This window comes from Drosophila virilis, chromosome 5, assembly GCF_030788295.1.
Source record: "Drosophila virilis strain 15010-1051.87 chromosome 5, Dvir_AGI_RSII-ME, whole genome shotgun sequence".
NCBI classification, from domain to species: domain Eukaryota; kingdom Metazoa; phylum Arthropoda; class Insecta; order Diptera; family Drosophilidae; genus Drosophila; species Drosophila virilis.
This window is the reverse complement of record NC_091547.1, coordinates 17,688,406-17,712,484: the sequence shown is the minus strand read 5'-3', so window position 1 is coordinate 17,712,484 and position 24,079 is coordinate 17,688,406. Positions and strand designations below refer to the sequence as shown.

At 41.3% G+C, this 24,079-nt stretch overlaps 6 protein-coding genes across 6 annotated transcripts; 1 reads left to right on the top strand and 5 right to left on the bottom strand.

Annotated features, from left to right (window-relative positions):
* Positions 1 to 2,753: 2,753 nt before the first annotated feature.
* Positions 2,754 to 3,306, bottom strand: LOC6625648 (uncharacterized). Its single transcript, XM_002049527.4, has 2 exons — positions 3,152 to 3,306; positions 2,754 to 3,092 (listed from the first exon to the last, which is right to left on the bottom strand). Exons 1-2 carry the CDS (start codon positions 3,200 to 3,202, stop codon positions 2,832 to 2,834), a joined length of 312 nt encoding a protein of 103 aa, XP_002049563.2. The 5' UTR covers positions 3,203 to 3,306; the 3' UTR covers positions 2,754 to 2,831.
* A 3,880-nt stretch (positions 3,307 to 7,186) lies between these two features.
* On the bottom strand, positions 7,187 to 12,933 carry Drep1 (DNA fragmentation factor-related protein 1). The gene is made up of 4 exons (XM_002049528.4): positions 12,597 to 12,933; positions 9,168 to 9,383; positions 8,467 to 8,729; positions 7,187 to 8,078 (listed from the first exon to the last, which is right to left on the bottom strand). The coding sequence occupies exons 1-4, from the start codon at positions 12,645 to 12,647 to the stop codon at positions 7,742 to 7,744; spliced, it is 867 nt and encodes a 288-aa protein (XP_002049564.3). The 5' UTR covers positions 12,648 to 12,933; the 3' UTR covers positions 7,187 to 7,741.
* Positions 12,934 to 15,085: 2,152 nt separating this feature from the next.
* On the bottom strand, positions 15,086 to 18,763 carry Polr3B (RNA polymerase III subunit RpIII128). Its single transcript, XM_002049529.4, has 3 exons — positions 17,827 to 18,763; positions 16,097 to 17,761; positions 15,086 to 16,032 (listed from the first exon to the last, which is right to left on the bottom strand). Exons 1-3 carry the CDS (start codon positions 18,707 to 18,709, stop codon positions 15,167 to 15,169), a joined length of 3,414 nt encoding a protein of 1,137 aa, XP_002049565.1. The 5' UTR covers positions 18,710 to 18,763; the 3' UTR covers positions 15,086 to 15,166.
* Positions 18,764 to 18,885: 122 nt separating this feature from the next.
* 128up (GTP-binding protein 128up) lies at positions 18,886 to 20,403 on the bottom strand. The gene is made up of 4 exons (XM_002049530.4): positions 20,238 to 20,403; positions 20,025 to 20,145; positions 19,131 to 19,971; positions 18,886 to 19,070 (listed from the first exon to the last, which is right to left on the bottom strand). Exons 1-4 carry the CDS (start codon positions 20,277 to 20,279, stop codon positions 18,968 to 18,970), a joined length of 1,107 nt encoding a protein of 368 aa, XP_002049566.1. The 5' UTR covers positions 20,280 to 20,403; the 3' UTR covers positions 18,886 to 18,967.
* Positions 20,404 to 20,481: 78 nt separating this feature from the next.
* Positions 20,482 to 21,474, top strand: LOC6624828 (uncharacterized). The gene is made up of 4 exons (XM_002049531.4): positions 20,482 to 20,575; positions 20,627 to 21,070; positions 21,130 to 21,258; positions 21,317 to 21,474. Exons 1-4 carry the CDS (start codon positions 20,560 to 20,562, stop codon positions 21,472 to 21,474), a joined length of 747 nt encoding a protein of 248 aa, XP_002049567.2. The 5' UTR covers positions 20,482 to 20,559.
* Positions 21,475 to 21,538: 64 nt separating this feature from the next.
* LOC6624829 (uncharacterized) lies at positions 21,539 to 23,787 on the bottom strand. Its single transcript, XM_002049532.4, has 3 exons — positions 23,255 to 23,787; positions 22,104 to 22,326; positions 21,539 to 22,044 (listed from the first exon to the last, which is right to left on the bottom strand). Exons 1-3 carry the CDS (start codon positions 23,652 to 23,654, stop codon positions 21,951 to 21,953), a joined length of 717 nt encoding a protein of 238 aa, XP_002049568.2. The 5' UTR covers positions 23,655 to 23,787; the 3' UTR covers positions 21,539 to 21,950.
* Positions 23,788 to 24,079: the final 292 nt, after the last annotated feature.

Here is a 24,079-nt window from a genome sequence, read left to right as displayed (position 1 = left end):
TAAAGATTCACTCACATCAAAACCTTTCCTTAGAAGTTTCAACAACCCTAGTCAAATTTGTGTTGAATAACCTAATATTAATGTATCTATAGATCAATACCATTTTTTTAAACATCATAAAATGTTGATTTCACACAATATGTAATTACAGAAATTAAACTGCTAATGCCCGGAAATGAAATTTCTGAAATATGCGCATTTGCACACTGCGAAAAGTTTAATGTGCCAAGCCAGCAGAATCATTGGACCATCGCTTATTCCCGGGTTGCAAGCCCTTCATAAACAATGGCGGTTAAAAGCTTGCAACGTGTTTTGCATATTTCAGCAATACGCTGACCCGACATCAAAATATTTCGCATGTTTCGCACATTTTGCACGTTGCATACTTAGGCGGCATGCATGTATATATCTATATGTGCATACATATGCGTGTGTGTCGTATGTCGCAGAGCAATAATTTCCGCTTGCATTTCCTTGCGCCAATCGAACGGCCTAATAATTTATGTGACAGCTCGCTAATTGTGCATTGGGACGTGGTGCGAACGTGTTTGCATCTGACAACCTCACTGGCAATGCATATATGAGACATAAAGTTGAACTGCGGCAGGAGTTGGGCTGCTAACAAATTGAAATTTATGCGTCGCGCCAGCCGGTGCCGCACGATGGGCCAATCTCATAGTCATCATCATTTGCAGCAGCAGCAGCAACAACAGTCATGCTTAATTATGGTGCACGACCTTCGTCTCGTCTGCAGTTTGACAGGCATTGGGCAGTTAGATTAATTAACTCACTTGTCGTCGCAGCCGTGCCAGGCAGCAGTAACTCAAACTGCAACATACTCTAACCAAAGGTCACATACACAACGCATGTGGCGATGATTAATTGCTTTCACGCTGGCCAGCCAATTTTTTTGTACCCTACACCCAATAAAAATTGACAAAAAGGGTATCATGGATTTGTGCAGGCATAAGAAACGAGCCCTTAAAGTAAATATATTCTTGCTACACAGACGCCGAATATTCCATTTCCTAGGTAAGGTGTACCGTCCCTCCCAAATATTTATTGTTTAAGGCTTAACCTTGAGCCTTTATAATTACACACATATGAATGCCACATTAATGTCCTGAAAAGTTCATACAAATCGAACTGTAAATATAGGAGTTATTCAAGCACCCTTTTCCATAGTTTGGCAATTCGGAAACTGATTAAGTGTGCTGCAAGTGATGTGTGCGCTATTCTTTGTGTTTTTCCTCGAATAATTCAAGCGGAAGCATAGTCCGCTTGTCAGGGTATCTCCCAGTCAGGCACTCCCTACTAGACCACAATAAAAGGTTTATTTTGGACACTTGCCAGGCTGGAACTCAACTTTGGCATTCAGCGGCCGCGTGTGGATTTGGTGCACTTTTGAACTTGCAAAAAAAAACAAGCAAAATAAAAACAGATAAAACGGAAACGAGTGCGAACCGGACGAATACGAGCATATATTCAAATCCAAACATGAATTCAACTCCTCGGCTAAGCCAAATATTTGGGCTGCCATTCTGGCATTTAGCTACAATTGAATGAATTTAAATAAAGCAAATGCCAAAGAAAAACACATAAAATAAAAACGTTTTAATTAAATTGAAATATGTACGCGAGCGCACACTCACTCGCACACACACACTCGCACACACACACAGACGCTCGAGTGCGGGTTGCCTGAACCTTATTTGCGGCCTGCCCGTTTTGGTCTGAGTTCTCACTTTCGTTTTTATGCCAGTTTTATTTTTGTTTTTTATTTGAAACATGCAATTCAATTTAGTCGTAATCGCATATTTAATTAGTTGTGCACATGCCCAGATATTTACATATTTTTCCCTTTGCCTGACATTCCACACATTTAATTTTCGAATATTTGTTTTAATTGGTTCGCAAGCTTCTACTTTATGTTTATACTATTTATGTTGATTTCATTACACTTAAATCTTTTTATTATACGCACTATATTTTATATCAACAACCATTTAAAAGCATATAAATCAATTAAAAGTAATCTAGACGACAGAGCCTGACTTTAAAATACCCTATACAAATCTGCGCACTGCCCTAACATAGGAAGGGCAAAAAATCTGCAAAAATGGCAACAGCAAGAAAATCGAAACTTTTTCGATGATTTTTTTTAATATCACGGGCAATAGCTCCGCGCGGAGATATGATGTTCCAAAACGACATAACTCCGCGCCGACCTTCCAAATCATCATGTTTTTTTTTTTCAAAATCAAGGTCGGTGCGAAAATCGAAGTCGATCTAGCCACGTCCGTCTGTCTGTCCGTCCGTCCGTATGTATGAACGCAAGGATCTCAGAACATATAAGAGCTATAGACTTGAAATTTTATATGTAGGTGCTCCTACTTCCCGCGCAGATTGATATCGATATCCTGTTTTTTTGGGCAGTTTTGGTAAATAATAAGAGCTAGAGTCCCCAAACTTGACATATAGCTTCTAAAATAGAATATATATATGCATTTGATGTTAGAAGAAGAGGGTTCGGGGTATCCCCTGGTCGGGAGCTCCCTTCTAGAACCTCTTACTTGTTTTATTATCAATTCATATTAATATTTTTACTTTTAATTTTATTGGGAAAGGCAGCAACTGGATTTCATTCATCAATAAGCTGAAGTTCGTTAAAACAAAAATATTTCGTGGAAAAAAAAAGCTTTTAGAAAAATATTCTACAGTTTTGCTTTAACATTTAACATTAAGCATGCGACTTCCAAATAAGAGTATATTTATTTAGCCCAAAAAAGTATGCTACAAATGTTTTGTTAAATCAAATAAGTGGATGGATTTTACGATTGTTTTCTACATCTCAACGGCAGCGTAAACTTATCAAACATGCATTTTAGAGTACAATCAAAATAGTGTACACTAAGACGACACTCCGCCAGTTGCTCTTGTTCCAATTGCAGCATCTGCTCATATTGCGGCTGGTCCAGCTCCACGTTTAGCTCCATTTGGGCATTGGCCACCTCGTTCTGCCAGTCCATCATGCAGCGCTCCATGCACGGCATATTGGTTGAAGGACTCGGCTGCCCGCTGATCGACTCCAGCTGCGACAAAAGGCGCTAGTACAGTAAAGGTCAAAACGACACGACTTCTACCCGCTCACATGCCACACAAACATCAAGAGCATTAAGTTCAACAATTCGTATAATTTCATGTTTGTGTTGGGCTATCACTGAAAATTTTCATTACTGACAGCTGTGTCTAGGCACTGGGCGTATGCTCATTTATGGACACTGTGCCAGCAGCTAATGCCTTTGGTTGTGCAAACAAATCAGCGAGGCAAATAAACACCCAAAGAAAGACACACACAAACAAATACACACACACACACATTGAGAGACTCCAGTAAAAGCACAGGCGACGACACAGCACTCGGATATACACAAATGCACAGGCAAATGAGGCAATCTAAGCGCTTCTTCTTGTTGTTCTTGCTGCTGTTTGCCTGCGGCACGAACTGCTGCATGATTATGACCACGCCCACAAGCCGCCCAGCGCAGCGTCGCATTGCCGCCACAATTGTTGCCGTCGCATGTGTGCCACGGGGCGTATTAGCAATGCCCACATCGGCATCTATTACAAAAAAAGTGCTGTTTATGTGCAATGCGAAACTCACCCACACACATACACACACACAGTCGGTGTGCACAACACGACCCCCGCAGGCGCACAAATAAACAAGCTGCTCTTTTCACATTTATTTCTGGACAAAAAAAAAAAACAGAAAATAAAATAAAATAAAAAGCTGGCTACAAAATTGCAGAAAATTATGCGCTCGCCTTTGCGCAATGCTAAAGCTACATTCGATATGTTCTTTACTTGGCCACGCCCACACTGCTAGCGCCCTCACGGCAGACAGCAGCAATATAAGACATTTGACATTTGTGCCTGATGCTCTACCATTTGGCCACTGATTTCCTCACTTGTTTGTACACGGACCAAGATTTGGTTACTCCATGCTTCTCATATTTACTTATCCACAAGATAAAATAGAAAATATTGTTATAGTCATAGCAATAATGTGCTCACACAGTGGGCAAACCTCGAGATCGGACAGAAAGTAGGAAAAAAATACAAAATAATAAACATTACATCATATTTCGAAATTTGTGCACATTAAAGGCAAACGAAATAATTTTCTTAAAATAAAATAGATAAATTAAATAATTAAAATTGTGCTTAAGTAAAAATGAAAAAAGTTTCAATCAACCTTTACGCCTGCGATGACCGTGGAGGTTCCACGCTCGATTAAACATTTATTAAAATATTATAAGATTTAAAAATGAATCAAGTTCGTTAGTTAACACCCGAACCCTTTATTCATCCACTGGGATAAAAATTTTAAAACAGGCTTCCAATGAATATTCACAAGGAGCCTTCATAACAAATAATTATATATATATATATATATATATATATATATATATATATATATATAACCAAGACGCATCTGAAATTATTTCATTTTCAAAGTTTTAAGCGCAAAAGTCATCCTTTTCATATTGTCCGCATTGAACAACTGCGCTGCTATAGTCAACTACTTGTTTATGCCGACAAAAGATGACTAAGAATACGTTAGCACAAGGCACTTTTAATTTGAGCTTCACTTACTGCAACATTTAATTGCCGAATGTCACAGTCTTTTCCATTGTGCAGCTGTTAGAAATTGGAGCTGCTTCTAAAAATGTTACATTTTCGCTTAGTGCACTTCAAAGCGTGACCCCACCGAACATTCAAGCCAAATTATATTTAACATGGGCAGCAATTTCTAAGAATGACAGAAAAAAATGAAAGAAAAGCGCGAAACGAACCACGCCCCCGTAATACATAGAATACGCCTTTTAATGAAAATGTGGCCCGCACATCAAAGCAGGCCAACGGATACGCGCCCGAACTGAGCCGGAGCTCATATTTACATTTTAAATAATTTCTTTGCCAGTGTTGGCCCAACAAATGCGACGTGTCAAGGACACAGAACCGCCAGCAACAGCAACAACAGCAACAACAACAAAAAGAATAAACAACAAAACGTATTCCAACGCGAAGTTAAAAGCATATGCTGCTAAAGTGGGAAAGGTTAAACGGTTACCAAAGAGCCCTGGCCAAAGATTTGAAGTTCATTTGTGTACATTAAAAATGCGAAGAGCAAATCGAATTTTGAATTAGTCCACGCCCACAATGAGACAGCGGCGGCTGCAGTTGTCGTCGGATTTGGGTCAGTTACAGGCTGCAACTCAGCTGACTGCGAGCTGTGAGCTTTGAACTGTGTTACTGGGGCAGAGTGTGGCGGCAGAAGCGGGAGCAGTAGCATATACTGGCCTGGTCTGGCCCGGCCTGGCTTGGCTTGGCTGCGACCTGGCCTCTTTTTCATCACACGTCACACGCAACACACGCCTTGTGACGTCACAGCTGCGACTGTGTTTTAAATGCAATTAACTGCGGCAATTGCAGGACAAAGTTGCGGCTCTCTCTCACTCTCTCTCTCTCTCTCTGTCTGTCTGTCTCTCTTCAAAGCTCTTTCTCTTCCAAGCGCTCTTTCCCACTCTCTTTAGGCAGCGCCTATTTTGGCTGGCTTCATACGCCCTGTTGCACATGTTGCGCATACGCATAGTTGAACTGTGCAGTAAATTATATTTGTATTTGGTTTGTTAATATGCATTTATTTAGGTATATTGTTGCTTGGTGTATGCAGTTACTATGTATATTTAATAATTGTCGTTTTTTTTTTCTTTTTTGGTATATTTATTGCTTATTAATATTGTATTTTCTTGCCTTTGATTTGCCTTGCTTGGTTTTCTGTATATACGAGTATAAGAGTGTAATTGCATTTCTTGTTTGCATTTATTGTTTAAATTTACTAATATTAAGTGTTTCGGTTTGCATTTAAATTCTTTACGTTTTGTGTTTGACTACAATACTTTTTGTGGGGGGTTCACTTGAAGCAATTTCAAACCAGGTCGAGTTCGAAGTACAATCTGTTTGTCGTACTCTCAAATAATTGCTACACATAAATACAGTCAGTCTCAATTGGCTTCAACAAATGACATTTTCAATGGCATTAGTCCAAAAACAATTTTATGTGTGCGTTTGTGCTTCTTATTCAACACCTTATTCAACTAAATAATTGCTAATGGCAGAACAACATACCACCATATCAAATGTAAATATATATTTTCATTATAATTCGAATAAATAAAGAACAATGCATTCAATGATAATGATCATGAAAACCAATAACTAAAGCAGAAGAATTATGTTTCAAACAATAATAAAAAGGAAAATAATATTTATGGAAAATTACAAAAGATAATTCGCTTTTCCAAGTATCATTTAAAAGGCAATTGTTTATTTTAACCAACAAGAAACCTTCATTTACGAGTTCCCACAACTACAAAGAATTTTGTATTATTTTATAAATTAATGAAAATATTTGTAAAAAATTATTACGAATTTTCAGTCAAAATGCAATTGTTTACAAATGCATATTTTCCCAAAAAAGACACTTCCATTTTCGAGCTCTACCTACTCAAAAGAACATAATATGAATGCAATATAAATTAGAATAAATATTTGCAATTTTCAATATATAAAAATGGTTTCTACTAACGCCTGTTCAACCAACAAAAAACACTTTCATTTTCGCATTTCTAACTACACAAAAAGTCGTTTAATCCCATTTATAGCCGCTACTAAGCAATTCGATTCTTTTTAACAATAAAACATTTGTGTAATATTTCTTTTAACTAATTTGAATAGTTTGATAATAATGAGTATGATATTTTCTTAAAGTTCCCTTTGCTTTTAATTCACATATGATATATATTTCATTTTTATGTTAATTGTTGTCGTTTATTTTGATTCTTTAATTGTGTTTTTAGTTATTTCAGTTGCTCTGACAAAAACTGTCATCAAACTTTTAAACATGTGCTGCTTTTTTTTCATGGTACTTCAGTGGTATTTGGAGATTGGCAATAAACAGGCCACAGCTTTAACATAGGGTAATTTTTTTTTATTAATTTAAAAACACATCCCTTTCGATCCTGAGCCTGTGCTAATTGGAAATTTTTCAGAATTCTATGTTGACTTAATTTCAATGAAATAAAATCGTAAAAGTTCAGATTAGATAAAAACCATGAAATCTTTTATAATATATATTTCAGATCGCAAGGAATATTAAAATCTGAGCTCTAGCGTAATTTAAAAGCTTCTTAGACTTTAAGTAAGTAAATACTACACTGCATTTCCTTTAAAACAAAGAAAATGTATTCGCCGATTTAAAATGAAGACCACTTTTTCCAAGCACTACTCAAATCTCAGAACTTTTCCAACTTTAGATTGATGCCCAAAAATATGGCGCCATAATATTGATGATCTCTTGTTAATAAAGGACCCTTTTTTTTATGACGATTTTGCGATGATTTTATGCTAATACGTGTAATATTTCGTTAACTTTCATTTGCTCTTAAATTCTATGAAGCATTTCTGAAGATTTTGTTACGTTACATTACGTTTCGTTTTTATATTGTGGCATTTCGCAGCTCCTAATTATATGCTACAAATACGTGTATGTTAACCCAATGTTGCAGGACTGATTTTCGGTTCGTTTACGTGAAACAACGTTTGATAAAATTGTGCCTTAGTTTGGCTACTCATTGGCGGCCAGGCTTCATCTAAGGCTGCCCAGAATGGGCAGTCAGATGTCGCCAGTGTTGCCATTGCCATTTGAATTGGCATTGACCTCATTGACCTCGACAGCCGCTTCAGTGGAGCTGCATGTGGTGGTTGCCTCGGCAACGGTTATTGTAATGGTGGTATTCTGATTGTCGCACTGCACCACCTCGATGGTGCGCGTATTGCTGGCGGTTGTTGTGGTCAGCTGACCGCTCTCCGCCTCGTTCAACTGACGCCCAATCTCACGATCAATGGCCTCCGCATCTTCCGGATAGCGTTCCGAGCAAAAAATGGCGCCCGCCTTGAGCAACTTCAGCAGATTCAGGCGATCCTCAGCATTGCGTTTGGCACAGAGCGGTCTGCAAACAGATGAAGGGAAAACATAAAAGATATATGAATGGATATGCAATTCAGATGTGAGGGCTTCAGTTTCATAATTATTAAATAGTAAATAGTAGTTATGGTGTTACCCGTCTTTGTCCGGCCGTAGTTTTTGATCTATAATTTAGATATCTCTTTAAAATCGAAATTTCATACAAATATGAGTCTTACATCATTTGATCCCCACATTTCTGTGAAACAACTTTCAAATGGATTTGAACTAAGAACTTTACGGAAAAGTATGAAACCGTAACTACCACAGTAGCGAGCAGATTTTTGCAATAGCCTTATCGGTTTGGCCTATGTCATCAGTCAATCAATCAGGCAGTCGAAATAGTAAGTAGTCTCAAAGTAACTTTTACTTACCTGCCGGCATCTTTGAGCTGTTCCATAAACTCTTTGCCAGTTATATCTACCAACGAGTTGGGGTCCATATTGGAGAGCGAGTCCAAGTCCGCATCGTTCATGACGGACACGTTGCACAAGTTGTTCTGCAGCTGGCCCACCAGCTGGCGAATACGCGCCGTCTCCGAGTTGTTGGCATCCGTGGTGTCGCCGTTGTCCGGATTGCCGGTGATGCTGCCATTGCCCGTGGCATTCGGTGTGGTTATGGTCACGTAATGGGTTGGCTATAAAGCATAAAGGATACATTTCAGTTAAAATTCGGGTACGTGATGTTCAACTCGCGACTGAAATTGAATTATGGCAACGGAAGAGTCGCGAGGCGCAAACAATAAAATACATTTAAATTGATTCTGAAACCAAGTTATGCAGCCATTTGACATAAATGCATAAGATATACTTTTTGGGATTATTCGTAAATGTAATTAAAGCAAAACAGAACTGGATGCTTCTCATGACATTTTTATTTAATTTGTGCTCAACGCACATTGCTGTTGATTGAATGCAAAAGCGGAATTTACGCTCTGAATTCCAATTTCGCATCAGTTTGACTTAAATCGAAATCAAGCAAGAACCAAACTAAAGATTCTTAATTGAATTATATTATAAAATAGCCTGCATAGATGCAGAGATTCGAAAATGTTTTGAATATTTGATGCACTTACATCGATCCAATGCTCGCCAGGAAAGACGGCCACCAGTTCCGTGTTCTCATCGAGTGTACGAAAGTATTCCTCATCGTCGATTTCGGTGCCATCGGAGTCCAAATGGATTGTTGGCTGTTGTTCACACTTGTCAAATTTCTCGGCCACCTTGGCGCGTATTTCCTCCAGGCTTGCGGCGCAGACGGCTTTTTTAATGTTGCGCGTGACGTCCTTGACCTAGCAGCCAGGCAGTAGGAGGCAGTAGGGAATGGTACAAGGATAGAGGGAATAATAAACAGTTACACGTTTGCAGTCACATATGTTAGGGACAATACACATTGAATGAATAATAAATTTATACAAAGAGATGAGCTGCTGAAACTTCTTAAGAGCAAAGAGACTTGACGAAATTAAGTTGAAACGGAATAGAGGAATGCATGTGCTGTTTTTAGTATTTCGCATGCATGTTTGTATAAGTATATTTTTGTGTATTTTTTCAAACTCTTTGCGGCTGTTTGCATGCGCCGAAAACTTGAGCACAGTTTGACATGCACTCGTCTGCCTGCCGCACAAATATTTGTCGTGTTTCCTAACAAGTTATGCCTGTCAGCAGTTTAATGCAGCATACTTTTGAGCGCATACCAGAAATACATGCCACAAGCAGCGGCAGCAGAAGCAGCTGCAGCACAAGGACATTCATCGCTGCCTGGCTCTATTAAACTTGCATGTTATGTTAAATGGCGCCTGAGCGTTAAGGTTAAACTGAACATAAATTAGATGTGGCCAAGACTGAGATGGAGAGAGAGGAAGTGGTTAAATAAGATATGCAACAGCATCAAAGGCGGCCACACGGCTGCTCGGCGAATTTATCACTCTGGCTGGCGATGTGCAACGTGCAGCTGCAACGAGCCTTCATAAATAATAGAGCAGGGCGTGCGAAATGAAATTGAAGTTCAGTTTGCATTACAACATTTTTATTACAATTACCCACGGAAAATAAAACCCGGGTAAAAGCAAAAATTCGCCTTCAGATCTCATCAGCTGAAACTCGCGAGCAAAACCCAAAGGACTGTGCAAGGACCTCGTTGAAGCGCCTGCGAATAAATTGTCTAGAAGCTTCAACATTGAAAACTTTTTCGGCGGCTCTTGCACAAAACTTACCCCAAAAATTAATCATATTAAGCCATAAACTTGGCAACAATCAAAACTTGCGGCAACTATTGAAGCGCACTTTGCAGGAAGCATTGTGCAAAGAATTAAAGAGATCTGTTTGTCGTTTATTATACCCTGTATTTAAGAAAATGGATAGAGCAAGGCTGAAAACCTGTTATTTTGTGTTTTTTGAATAATATAAGTTGTATCAGAAATTAAGTTAGTTAATAAGCTGGGATAAGATAATAATTATAAGAAAATCTACCTATCAACTGTCTACCAAAAAGGAAACACAATAGTATGTATACCTAAGTATAAGATTAGATCTAACTATCTTAACCATGAACTTCGAACCAATTGAAGGGTATTGGCTAGTCGAGCAGTTCATAAACACTCCCACCAGCTCACTTTTGTGTGTATGCCACGCAAACTTTTTTGGTCGATTCAATGTCGTTTTCACCGATTTTGACATTTTCAATTAGGGTAAGAAAAAACAAAACAAATGTGATTTAGTATGAAAAATAATTTAATTTACTGCAATTTCAAACTGCATTAATATATTGCACAGTATATTGATAAATATTATCGAAATTGTGGCTGCCGCGGTTGTTTGACATTTTCGACAGACTTTCAGGCCAAAAACCAAACATACGTTTCAGTTTATATGCATGATGGGATTACATACACAATTTGTCGATTGAAAAGGGTTTAAATGGATCCAAAAAATAAAAACATGCTGAAGCCTTGGCAATGCGGTAAGGTAGCAAATATTCTAATCAGTTTCTGCTAGTAAATGCCCGTGAGGGGGAGCAGCTAGTGATTAAGAGAGAGAGGAGATAATCTGTAACCGGAATCGAATTGCACACAAAAACATACACTCTGCGGTTGTGGTTTGTTTTCTTGTTTGAAAGTTTGTTTGAAAACTATATTCTTGAATTAATTCTGTATTTATTCTTCGGCATACAAATGTGGGTACTTGAAAGAGCTGAGAAACAAGAGGGACCCAGTTACAACTTTCACTGCCACAAATTGAAGCTGCAACCGATCAGAAATCACAGCTTATTCAGCTGTCGGTGCAGCTCAACTAGTGGGCAATCTTCAAGAGTGTCCTGGACCGCACCACGTAACACGTAACATATCCTGTCCACTGCTTAGCGTAGCTGCCAAAGTGGCGTCTGTGTTTACGTGACTGCGTCTCAGTTGTGGCAACAACAAAGCGGGCACTGAAGACGCATGCAGCTGCAATTGGAGGGCGAGGGTGTTGGATAGTAAATATTTGATGGGCCTAGAACGCAGATTTGAATGCCGCTGGGGAAATTAGGCGGCAAGTTTAAATTGCCGCTTGAACTACGGCTGCAAATTATGTAAATTGTTAAATATAATATTAATGCGGCTGTGGCTGTCAGTGTGGGCGTGGGCGTGGTCGTGGCATTTAATAATTACACAGACATGTCAGCTGAGAAACTTTTTTAATGGCATTCTGCATGGCTGTCTGCGTATTTAGCTTTTAAGCCGATTTATGCCTGGCGGGATTCTGAATTAATTATTGTAATAAGCAGCGACATTTTAATGGACCCATCACACTGACAGAGCCTGGGGAATTAGTAGTTGTTGTGTAGTTTACACACAGATCAAAAAGGACCTCGACACAAAGCGGCCACAGGAAACTTGCGAAGCATTTGTCAAAGGACGAAAGAGGAAATTTCTTTTTGCGGCTGCAGCATGGATTTACTTTGCTTTAAGCCGGGCTCTGTCCAGGATAAATAAAGGAAAAACGTTCTTTAAACGGCTTCGAGTTATTTAGACAGCGGCTAAACAAATTAGTTGACAACAAAGGCGATGCTGGCAAACAAACAAATGCCAAAGACAAACAGTTCCCAAGCGCTCCGAAACTAAAAAATAAAAAAAAAAAACAAAACAAAAAGGCACAACAAAAGCTGAACCCCAAAATTCATGTCAAGTATTTTTTGCATTTGCAAAGTCAAAGCAATTGTTGTGCTCTTTTTTTTTTTGTTTTCGCTCGCTCACCCTCTCTCCCACAATAGCTCTCTTGTGCTCTCGCAAATAAACAAAAGTTAACAGAGCTTTTACTCTCTTGTCGCACTCACAGCAACTTGAAGTTCACCCAGTTTTTATGTGGGAATTTTTAAATAGCGCAAATGCGAAACATAGCACGCGGTTATAAACGATAACAGCTACAACAACAACTGCGACACAACGCCCAAAATGGGCACGGCAGTGCATTGAAGCTGCAGTGCGGCAGAATTTTATTGAAATAAAAACATTTAACAAACTTACTTTGAATGGCTTTTTTGAGTCATTTGCTGTTATCTCCGTAGCGTTGGGCATTTTGATTATAATTAATTGTAATCTATACGATGTAGTTAATAGATTTCAAAATTCGTTTAAACAGTTAATGACACATTTGCAACACTGCGCAGCATTTGTTTGATTTTCTAAGGTTAAATAATTTAGTATAATTTGTTTGCACCTTTTTGCACACACAACAAACTGACAACAATTATTTCTTTGTGCAAACTGCGCTCAAAGTGTTTTTTTTTTCAGCTTTTCATTTATAATTCAAGCGCAGCCCGAGCTTTACGTGCAATTGGCAAAATCGCGAGCGAGCGCCGGTTTCAACTGAACTCTCTTTAACTCTGACGCTGGCTTTTATAGCTGTGGAGCAAAAGAGAGTAAAAAGCAAGCAATGGTAACTGACAGTGATGCCAGCTTGTGAGCGGTTAGCTTCGGCTCTAGCTGGAAAGTTGAATAAAACTCTTAGTGTGGCAAAATATAAATATAGCTTTTTAAAAGCCTAAGCTTTGTACTATTTATTTCAAGTAAATACTTTACTTATTTTGCAAAATGTATACAAATTATTCTTGACTTTACTAACTGAGAGCAGAAAACTTTGCAGTACTCAGCACTGTTGATGACATTACCGACGAGAGCAGAGAGCAAAATCAAATCAAAGCTTGCAAAGAGCGCTCAAATTGTAAAATGATGCCCCGCTCTTTGGCTTGGCCATTAACATGACGCTGTTAACTAAAACAGGTGCTCCTATGATTTTGCTAGAAAATTGGCGAAAAAGTTTTTAGGCATTGTGCTTTAAAGCCCAACGGAAAAACAATCACATTTTAAAACTAATTGCTAAGTTAGTTTAATATGGATCAGCCATGGGCCAACAAAGTTGTTGCCAGTCAATGCCTTTGGGCAGACCTTTGTATCCCTGACTATCCTGCCTGAGCTAAGTTAAACAGCACTTAAACAACGCTTAACTTTGCTCAACTAGCCAACACCCATTTGAATCTATGACGTTTACATCAATATCATCTATGTGTAGGTGTGTGTGTGTGTGTGTGTGCTATAGAATGAAAAGTAAACTTTTTGACAAATAGCCAAAAGGCATGAATGCCAAGCCCAAGCCCAAGCCCTTCCCTTATCCTCGCACCCACTCCCAGCCGGAAGGTAGCCAGTTGGTTGAGCAGTCTTATCCTTATTGCGCCTCATTGGCTGTGGACAGTGTGTGCCTTTGCCCCGTTTGCTGTCATTGCACTTGCAGCAGCAACAGCAGCAGCAGCAGCAGTCGACTGCCGCATATGCAGTTGGGCGGTTGGGCGGTTGGGCGTTGAGCTCAAGTGACTTGAAATGACATACAAGGACATCGCCTTTTAGGTGTTGCCAGTTGCCAGTTGCCGAGTCACGTGCGTGTGCCAGTGCATTGACCCAGTACGTCAGCAAACTTGGCCAAAATGGCTTTATGAATAGCCTCAAAGACGCGGCAGCCACTCGAAAGTTCCCATCAGAATTAAAAAGAAAAAACTCAGCACAGCATTTTTTTAAATGTAAACAAGGCTCAAGCCGTCCCCTATTCAGTGAGACATAAATAGAAAACCTGAGAGGGCTGAGAATAAATCAGGCAACGGAATTGCTTTGTATATGCTTCAATATTTGCATTCCTAAACTAATTGATAATCAACAAGTCTCAGATAAAGCATGGCCACAAATGCTCTTAACTTAATACCCTGTACGCTGTTAAAAATTGTAAAATCAATTATTACTTATATTAGAAAACCGCTTTGTCAGTTGTGCAATTAGGAACCATAATTTGTTATCTATTAACGTTTTGAATATATAGAAAATATAACTTAATCGAAGTGTTTCGACTGCTTTTTGATGTTCAATATCTGTCAAAATACCTATAAACTCTTTCCATAATAAGATTACGAGGTATTTATATGCAAAAGACAGCGCCCAATTTAACTGTCCCACGCTCGCTGCCTGGCCATAACTTTTTTGTTTACACAAAGGGCGCACAAGCGTAACAAGGTTAATCAGCAATTTGATAAGACTGACGCCCCCTATTAAGATACAATTAAGCAGGAAGGCGGCTTAAGCCGTCTTTGGCTAGCCCGCAAGTTAACAGCGCTTCGAATACGCTCTTAACATTTACCCCTCGCTGTTAATAAGCACGCGTCTGCTATTTAACAGTGGAGCTTTGCCTAACGCATGCCTCTCTGCCACTTCACTTTGACATTCGCTGCTAGCTTCATGAATATGTTAAAATTTACGCAAATGCTGTGAAAGTGAAGCAGGACGACTGGGCGCTGGTTGGGCGTGGCTGATGGCGGCTCTAAATAGGAATTTACAAGCAGACGTTGCCAAAGTTTTAGCCCATAACATTTATCAGGGCGTCATTTGGTTGTTGGGGCGCTCATTGAATGGTGGTGGGTGAGCGGGTCACGTAGACCGCGACCCCACACGTTCATTGAACTCCGCGTACACAGTTTTAGATTACAAACATAAACATACAGTTTATTCTCTTTGCCTCCAGTCATATACATATATCTAATCTCTAAAAGCTTTTACTAGTAGTTCTCTAGTATCAGCTTGGGTACCACATTCATGCTGGTGAGCTCCTGGAAGAGCAGTTTGCAGGCATACGGCATGGATATCTTGGAGACATGCGCCGACGACTGACAGAAATGGCACCAGGAGCAGTAGGCCAATCTGCCGCAGGTACGGCATACATCTACCTCAAACGCGTCGGATGATATCATGAGGCGTTCCATTATCAGCATGCTTGCTCCATAAGATATAAGACAATCGCGTTCCATTTCGCCCAGGCGCAGGCCGCCTTCCCGACTGCGACCCTGAGTGGGCTGGCGAGTGAGCACAGCCTTTGGGCCACGTGCTCTGGCATGCATCTTGTCCTGCACCATGTGCTTCAGCTTCTGGTAGTACACCGGGCCCGAGTAAATGTACGCCTCTAGTGGTGCACCCGTTATGCCCGAGTAGAACAAATCCTTGCCCATATAGTTGAATCCATGACGCACCAGCTCCGCCTGCACATCCGCCGCCTTAGAGCCACCAAATGCTGTGCCATAATGAAATTTGCCCTCCAGGACACCAGCCTTGCCGCCTAAGAGCTCCAGAGTCTTACCCACTGTCATACGTGAAGGAAAACCATGCGGGTTCATAATCATGTCCGGACATATGCCAAAGTCATTAAAGGGCATGTCCTCCTGATCCACAATGAGTCCCGTAACACCCTTCTGTCCATGCCGCGAGCTGAACTTATCGCCAATCTCCGGTATGCGCGTCTGACGCAGCAATATCTTGATAAGGAAGTCCTCCTCAGCGTTGGCCGAGACCATCACACGCTCAATATAACTGGGCTCAGGTCCCTTGTAGCTGATGGGTACAGCAGTGTAGGGTACCTGGGCAGATTGACCTAAAGGCAAAGTTTACAAAGTACTATATATATTAGAAGTTAACACATATATTTTGGCACTGACCTTCGAGTGGATTGATGGATGTCACCGCTGGCATTTCCTTATTAATCATAATTTGTTTATTTAGCACCTGTTCGCCAGGTGCGACAATGCCATCCGTGTCCAGCACATCATGCTTAAAGATTACCTTGTTGGTCAGCGCATCCTTAACCGGCCCCATAATCCTGTCAAATGTCTGATTCGCATAACGCTTTACAGTGCACTTGGAGTTCTTATAGACCAGACAACGCCCGTAGCCGCGATCAATCGACGCCTTGTTTAAGATGAGCGCATCCTCAATATCATAGCCGGAGTAGCTCATTACAGCCACCGTGGCATTTTGCCCAGCAGGCAGCTTGTCAAAGTTGGTCAACTCAATTGTGCGTGACTTGACCATTGGGGCTTGCGGATAGACCAAGTTGTACATGAGGGAATCGATGCGATTCTTTTGATTGTAGCCAATCATGCCCATGGCTTGTTTACCCATGGCACATTGATAGGTATTACGGGGGCTCTGATTGTGATGCGGATACGGCACCAGACCAGCACAGACGCCCAGCAATGTGAAGGGCTCAATTTCCAGATGCGTTGTGTGCGGCTCAATGTGCTCCTCGTTCCAGGCAATAAACGAATCGTTCTCCTCATTCACATCCAAGTACTCAATCAGTCCGTCATGCAGAAAGTCGTCAAATTTACGTACGCCGCGCAGCAGCTCATCCAGATGACGCTGCTGCACCAGGGGACGCGATTTCTCGACTATAATATATGGACGGCACAGGCGCCCACCGTCCGTATGTATGAAGATGCAGCGCTGCGTGTAGGAGGTGTGTATGGAGACGAAGCTACCCATGCGTCCCTTGCGGCGCATATAACGCAAATTGTGCACCAGATGACGATGATTAATGGTCAGGCCCAGAACGTTGCCATTGATGAAGACAAGAAAAACGTGCGGATTATTAATGGGATTGCCGCTAACTTCGCGTATATCCTCGACGCCGGCATTGTAGGCCAATGTCATCACTGGGCGTTCGTCCACTTCGGTAGTTATGTGCGTCATTAGCGCCAGATTCTTAACCAGGCCGCAAGCCTCGCCCTCGGGCGTATCCGAGGGGCACAGCATGCCCCATTGACTCGGCTGCAGTGAACGCGGTCCGGACACCTTGCGCGTCTTCTCAAACTGGGAGTTCACACGTGTCATCATGCCCAGCGCCGAAATGTAGCTTAGCCGCGATAGCACTTGGGTAACGCCAGCGCGTTCCATTTTAAAACGTTTGATCGTCCAATTTCCGGAACTAATCGCGGACTCGAGGCCAACGGTGATCTGTGCCGCTCTCATATGCTTGACCACATCAAACTGTGCCGCCTTCACCTTGGGTATATTCTTGTCCGCTATCATCTTTAGCTCCCAGTTCATACGCTTGAACAGATCCTCAAACATTAACGAAATCAACGATCCGGCCAGCTCCAATCGTTTATTGCCATAATAGTCGCGATCATCGAATAGCGTTTTGTCCAGCTCCGCGGCCATCACTCGACGAACCATGAGCGATACATAAATCGCCTTCATTTGAAAGTTGAAATTGTCGACGGGCACGTGAGCCAGAATCGTGGTCAAAAGCAGCTCACGGGCCTCCTCCGAAGGTGTTTTGTTGGTGGCGCTCTGAAAACGCTTCACCACCAGCTTGGAGCCTGTGAAGACACGATAAACAAAATGATTTAAGTATATATTTTAGCTGTGCATTAGTGCAACTCACCCATGTAGTCCAGGGCACGCTGCTGTGTGAAAACCTTCAGATTGAAGGCTTCCAAAAGGGAGGCTCCAAAGCGATTCTGGGAACGCGCATCTAAGCCAATGTGAGACATTATCTCCTGATCGGAAACTACGCCCAAGGCCTTGAAGATGACCACAATGGGTATGTCGTCGGTCATTGAGTTGTGCTTCAGATAATATTTTCCATGCTTGCTCAGAACCAGCGTGCGCGATTTCTTCTCATGTGTCGACGAGGTGACCTGGCACTGTACGACCCCGTTAAAGTCTTCGGTTAGCATTTTGTTCCACGACAGCTGCTCCTGTATGAGAATGACTTTCTCCTGGCCACGCACCACAAAATAGCCGCCAGGATCAAGCGGGCACTCGTTCAACTTGGACAGCTCGAATTCGGATTTGCCGGTAAGCACACAATTGGAGCATCTCAGCATTAGGGGCATGCGTCCAATGAGCAAATTGTTGCGCTTAATACGCTGCGTGCCGCGTGTGTACTCAATGTCCACACTGATGGGCGCCGAGTAGGTGGTGTCCCGCAGCCGGCACTCGTGCGGCGTGGTCGCTTTGGTTATGTTAAAGCCATCGTCAATATCCGGCTTACCCACGCGCACGTCCAGATACTTCAGGTAGAAGAGTGGATCTGCGCCGCTGGTCACAATTTCGTTGGCACGAACAATTTTCTTTATGTCCACATTTATAAAGTGATTGAACGAATCGATATGCTGCTTAACCAGGCCTTTCACCTGCAAAAAAGCCGGCACTAGTTTCCATTTCTCTTGCAGAGGCTTGATTGGCTTGGCCCACTCCTTGCTGTCGCCGGGCTCCCAAGTGTTATCCTCTGAAAGGGCATCCGATTTTTTAAGTTCGACCATTTATAAAGATTAACTCAATTGTTAACAATAACAACGCGTGGTTAGCGGCGGACTAACATGCATGGCCATATCAGAAAGTTATATCGATAGTTTATTGGTGCTATCGATAGTGCCCTAACTCAAATATTGGGCGCCTAATTTAAAAACAAATAAGCTCAGATGGCAACGCTACCTAATTGTCATCGCAATTCGCGTTTTATTTCAAAAAAATGCAAACACAATTAAAATCCAAAGAATATATCTATGTATTAACAGGCCTTAGACCTTTTTCACAATTTGCACCACATCTTCGTCATTGAGTATATGCTCAATGCCCACCTTTTGCGGTTGATGCTTCACAGAAGATCCCCAGACCAGCGCACTGTAAATGATTTTAGAAAACATTTAGACTCAAAGTAATTACAAATATCGATTAGCTTACTATTTAAATTCCTTGGCAATTGACCGATGCAGCTTATTACAAAAGTCTTCGATGCTTGTGCGTTCATTGTGCAGCACCACCGGCGAACTGTAGTCGGGCAGCTGTCCCTTGGGCTTGGTATAGATTCGAACCAGTCTTAGGTATTCCCACATCAACTCCAGCAGATCATCGAAGTTCCAGTGATGATGCGCTGAGATAGGCACACAATGCGGTATCTTGTAGATGACATCCAGCTCCTCGATGGAAATCTGATCAATCTTGTTCAGCAGATAGATGCACGGTATGTAAATGCGATTACCCTCAATAACATCGATCAGATCGTCGCTAGTAGCATCATAACGTAGCGTTATGTCAGCATTGTGTATCTTATATTCCGACAATATGGTCTTGACCAGATCGGTGTCCAGCTCAGATTGGGGCACCATGCTATTGAGATTGATGCCACCCTTATCCTTGCGCTTGTAGTAAATATTTGGCGGTTTCTTGTTCAAACGTATGCCAAAGCCCTCCAATTCATGTTCTAGCAATTTCTTATGGCCCAGTGGCTTGAGACAGTCCAAAACCATGAAGATCAAATTGCAGGTGCGCGCCACAGCAATCACCTGACGACCGCGACCTTTTCCGTCCTTTGCACCCTCAATAATACCAGGCAAATCGAGCAACTGGATCTTAGCACCCTTGTACTTAATACAGCCCGGCACAGTGGTAAGCGTTGTGAACTCGTAGGCCGCCACCTCAGAGTAAACACCAGCCAAATTCGATAGCAACGTCGACTTGCCCACCGAGGGGAAGCCGACGAAGCCCACCCGCGCATCACCCGTCTTGGCCACCTCAAAGCCGGCTGCAAATTAACAATTTAAGCTGCGTTTTATTTCGATTCGTGGCTCAGCTTACCTTCACCCGTGCCACCGCCGCCGCCCTTTGGCGAGATAAGCTCACGGCGCAGCTTGGCCAGCTTGGCTTTCAGTAGGCCCAAATGGGCAGACGTTGCCTTGTTCTTTTGCGTGCGTGCCATCTACATATACATACATACATTTAAAAGGGAATAAAGTGGGAGACAGGTTAGTTTTGAGTTGGCATATATTTTGTTGGGATTCGCTCACTCACCTCCGACTCGATGGCCGCAATTTTTTCCAGAATTGTACTCATCGCCGCTACGTTAGTTGTTTAATACCAATGTTTAGTTAATTTAAAGAGCGCTATTTACAAAATTTTTATACATTGAAACGAAAATAAACTCGCGTGGAGAGTGTCGATACTTCGTCACTGCGATAATATTAAATCGATTTTTACAGGTGCAGTCGTACGTAAACTTATCGAAAAATACCAAAACATGCATTCCAGGGATGCATTAACTAGTTAACGATAAATACGGTCACCTTGGCGCCAAAGTCTATTTACTGTGTAACTGTCATTTTTCCAATGCAACATGTTCACCCATAAAAGTAAGTAAAAAAGATTGTAACGTGATTATATTTAATGAAACTTGTGTACAGCCAAAAAAAGCAACAGCCTGGCCACCAACACCCAGCAAAAATTCAAAGCCGAGCTAATGGCAAACGGGCAATTGCTAGTCAATCGCAGTTTTGAAACTGCCTCTGGATTGCTGCGAAAAACTGGAAGTCAGCTGAAGCAAACCAAATTGAGCCTTTGCCAAAAAGACCACAAGCTTATTTTTTCCGGATTTGTTGAAGAACCACTGAAAGTTAAACCCAAGCACGAGTTTGTCTACATGCCTGCTCCGAAAGGGCTCAATAAAACTTTAGGCCGTGCCCAAAACGGCGCACATCCAATGCCCAAAGTTGAGCCGCCGGCAGCGTTGCCAACTTCACCAATGTCCAAGCCGGGGCGCAATTTGTTGAGCCTAATTGGACGTGTGGACTTTTGCATTAAAATGCATCGACAGCAGCCGCATTTGAATGCACTTTGGAGTGTCTATGGTAGGCTATTAATAATTAAACATTTTTCAGTCTAACGTTTTTTTTTTAATGTTCAACAGGTAAGCTTTTGCGCGTTATTGCGGGCAAGCGCGGCGACCGAACGCTGCTGCTGCGCAACGAGGGTAAGGGTCCAATATTGCAGGCCATTTTCTATGATTTTGAAGATGAGCTAAAATACTTGACAATTGGTAAGCATTTTATAATATATACTTAACGCCCATATCCGAATATTCCTTTATGCAATAGGCTGTTACGTGCATGTTGTGGGCCGTTTCATAGGCGAGAACCGTTTAAATACCTTTAGCGTTTCGCAGGTAAGCATCGCCGATTGGCAACAGAACTTTACGCGCATTGAGAACGTGAATTCATATATATTAATGCAACATTCTACTAGTAGTTCTTAGTTAGTTCTTATAATACACATTTTAAGTCTTACATTAGAGTTTTTGAATGGCAAAACAATTCAAATTAAGTTTTAGTTAGTACTAGTAACTATTTAATCTGCTTAGTATCTATAAACAGAATTTGCTTTTACACATTTTTCATTTTGTACTCTCACATGGGTTTTACACTGTTGCGCATATAAATATTATTAGCATAATATAATTCATTTAATTTAATTTATTTACTTAGCTGTTAAGTTGACAGATTCAAACGCGCCTTTAAGTTGCCCGTTTAGCTTCTTTAGCTTCTACAAAATTCGTATTTAAATACAACGCTGTTCGATTTTGCTTTAGGAGCATTGCACAGTTACAAATATATAAATATATATATAAAAAAAAAATAAATAAATCCCTAATTTGTGGGAAGGGTGAGTTATATGCTAATACTGCTGCCATAGTTGACTCAAGGAAATTCTCTGTGTAACTGCAACGTGCAATTACACATCCACATACATAAGAAATGTAACCAGAATTCCCGCGCCCAGCGCGCACAAATAGTTCAGCTGCACAGCTGAGCTCCTTAGACGAGATCTGCAAAGGCAAAGCTCATTAAAAGCAAACCAAAGTGCTAAGTATATTTATTAACTTACCGCTGCTTAGAGCGAGGCGAAAAGGGCGCTGGTGGAACAACGCCTGGCACAGCGCTGTCCAAGTAAACAATGGCATAGCAAAAAACGGACACAATAAGACCCCACAGCAGTGGGCTCAGCTTGGAGCGCATTTGGTGCTGCTCCGACCAGTCCAAGGCAGCGCTCAGCTGTGCCTGCACATAGCTGCTCAGATGCTGTACGTTGCTGACGTTGATGTAGGGCACTGTGGGCGGCAATTGGAAATAAGTTATTAATAGACACGCTCATCAAGGTCAGCGATATGATATTGCCTTTTATCGGCAGCACGATAAACGCAGCATGTCGTCAGCTAACAAGAAATAAAAACTCGCAGGCAGCTAACATTGAGGAAAACTCTTTAACTCGACCAGTTCTGACGCCTACTCAAGTACTGCACAGTGGCACATCAGAATAAATATATAAAATAACTCAATTTATGAAAAAGCTTAAGATAATGAAAAGAAATACTTGTTGCGCTAAGATAAGAAACATTCACTATTATGTTTGAGCAATATAATTAAAAAGGTATGACGCTATAAATAAGTTCAATTTTGCGTCAATGCAATCCAAACCTCTTCCACTGTGCGAATTCGGTCGCGTGACGCGGCTGAGTTCAAAATACCGTTAAGTCACTCACAATACAAAAAAGAACTTGACATGTTTGTATGTAGCCAACACATACTTAGATATGTATATATATGCAAAGGTATAGGTATATGTAAACAAAGCCGAAAAGACGATTTTGAGCAATTAGTGAAATATCGCCGTTGGCTTTCAGCCTTGCGTATGCAAATGAGAATTTGCTGTTCACTACTAACAAAATGCGCAACAGTCAATTGGTGAGTCTTTATTTAGATGCTTAGCGCATTTGCTGGAGAGGAGGGTGAAGGGGAGGGGGAATGAGGCGGAGGGTTGTTTGAGTGACTGAGGAGAGCGCTGGAAAGGCGCACTACGAAGGTGAAACACAAAAGCAATGAGAATGAAAATGGGCATGAGATCATACAATTTGCCATTGCCTGTATACAAGTACACATCTACATATGCGCATTCTGCTATTTTTAAGCCACTTTGTAAACAACAACAAAACAAAAACACAAGTGCAGCCTTGATGAATTCTGCTTGAATGTACTCACTTGTTAAAGTGATGATTCTGTACCCGATAATTATAATGCCAAATAACAAAATTAGAGCTTTCAGGCGCACATCAAAGGTTGGCTCCTGCCCCTTGACACTAGCAGCACCGCCACCGCCCACGCGTATGTAACGTTTTGTTGTTGCTTTGGCCAAATCAAAAAAACCAATGGCGTCGTTGCGTAGCTGCGATTTTTGTTGCTTTTTGAATTGGTTTATGGGGGTTGAGGTGTATATGCGCTGCTGCTGCCCGTTCGGCTGCACGTTGGTTTCCATACTGATAGCAGCGGATGGGCTTGTGCCTGACTTGACGTCGCCGTCGATTCGCTGCCGTGTGACGTCACACTCAGCTATAAATGATTGCGCTTGTTGCAGCGACTGTATGTCCAATGCTGGCTGCATAGTAAGTCCTTCACTTTATGGTACTGCCCTTTGTAGCTCCTTTTACACGCACATTTATTCACTTTTAATACAATTTAATTTAATTTTACCAAAAATAAAAAAGAAAAACAAACACAGACGACACACCCCCGCTGCAAATACAAATGCAATTGAAGCGTTGCCAAGCTGCGTGCGCATAGTGGCAACACCCCGTAGCGCAGTGTTACCGTATTATTTAAGATTTGTTGCGCGCGTAGCTCATGCATTTAAATTGTTTTTGGACCATTTTATTTATAATTACTTTTTTTTAAAATAATTATTTGTATTTGAAAAACAGTAATAATAGTTAAATGTACAATTTTTGTTTTTTTTTTTTCATTTTCTCCAAATATTAATGTTATTTCAATACGCTTACAACAATGTTCTTCAATTGTTTCAATACATTT

Coding starts and splice junctions, on each gene's coding strand:
- LOC6624829 (XM_002049532.4), bottom strand. CDS start 23,654: ATGCAGCCAGCATTGGACATACAGTCGCTGCAACAAGCGCAATCATTT. Junction 22,327..23,254: donor CAGAATCATCACTTTAACAA/GTGAGTACATTC, acceptor TGCCGCCCACAG/TGCCCTACATCAACGTCAGC. Junction 22,045..22,103: donor TCGCCTCGCTCTAAGCAGCG/GTAAGTTAATAA, acceptor TTGCCTTTGCAG/ATCTCGTCTAAGGAGCTCAG.
- Drep1 (XM_002049528.4), bottom strand. CDS start 12,647: ATGCCCAACGCTACGGAGATAACAGCAAATGACTCAAAAAAGCCATTC. Junction 8,730..9,167: donor CTGGCGAGCATTGGATCGAT/GTAAGTGCATCA, acceptor TATGCTTTATAG/CCAACCCATTACGTGACCAT. Junction 8,079..8,466: donor CAGCTCAAAGATGCCGGCAG/GTAAGTAAAAGT, acceptor ATCTGTTTGCAG/ACCGCTCTGTGCCAAACGCA.
- Polr3B (XM_002049529.4), bottom strand. CDS start 18,709: ATGGTCGAACTTAAAAAATCGGATGCCCTTTCAGAGGATAACACTTGG. Junction 17,762..17,826: donor GCGTGCCCTGGACTACATGG/GTGAGTTGCACT, acceptor GTGTCTTCACAG/GCTCCAAGCTGGTGGTGAAG. Junction 16,033..16,096: donor ATCCATCAATCCACTCGAAG/GTCAGTGCCAAA, acceptor CTTTGCCTTTAG/GTCAATCTGCCCAGGTACCC.
- LOC6625648 (XM_002049527.4), bottom strand. CDS start 3,202: ATGAAATTATACGAATTGTTGAACTTAATGCTCTTGATGTTTGTGTGG. Junction 3,093..3,151: donor TCTTGATGTTTGTGTGGCAT/GTGAGCGGGTAG, acceptor CTTTTGTCGCAG/CTGGAGTCGATCAGCGGGCA.
- LOC6624828 (XM_002049531.4), top strand. Junction 21,071..21,129: donor TGCACTTTGGAGTGTCTATG/GTAGGCTATTAA, acceptor AATGTTCAACAG/GTAAGCTTTTGCGCGTTATT. Junction 21,259..21,316: donor GCTAAAATACTTGACAATTG/GTAAGCATTTTA, acceptor TTTATGCAATAG/GCTGTTACGTGCATGTTGTG.
- 128up (XM_002049530.4), bottom strand. CDS start 20,279: ATGAGTACAATTCTGGAAAAAATTGCGGCCATCGAGTCGGAG. Junction 20,146..20,237: donor TTGCGGCCATCGAGTCGGAG/GTGAGTGAGCGA, acceptor ATGTATATGTAG/ATGGCACGCACGCAAAAGAA. Junction 19,972..20,024: donor CGGCGGTGGCACGGGTGAAG/GTAAGCTGAGCC, acceptor GTTAATTTGCAG/CCGGCTTTGAGGTGGCCAAG.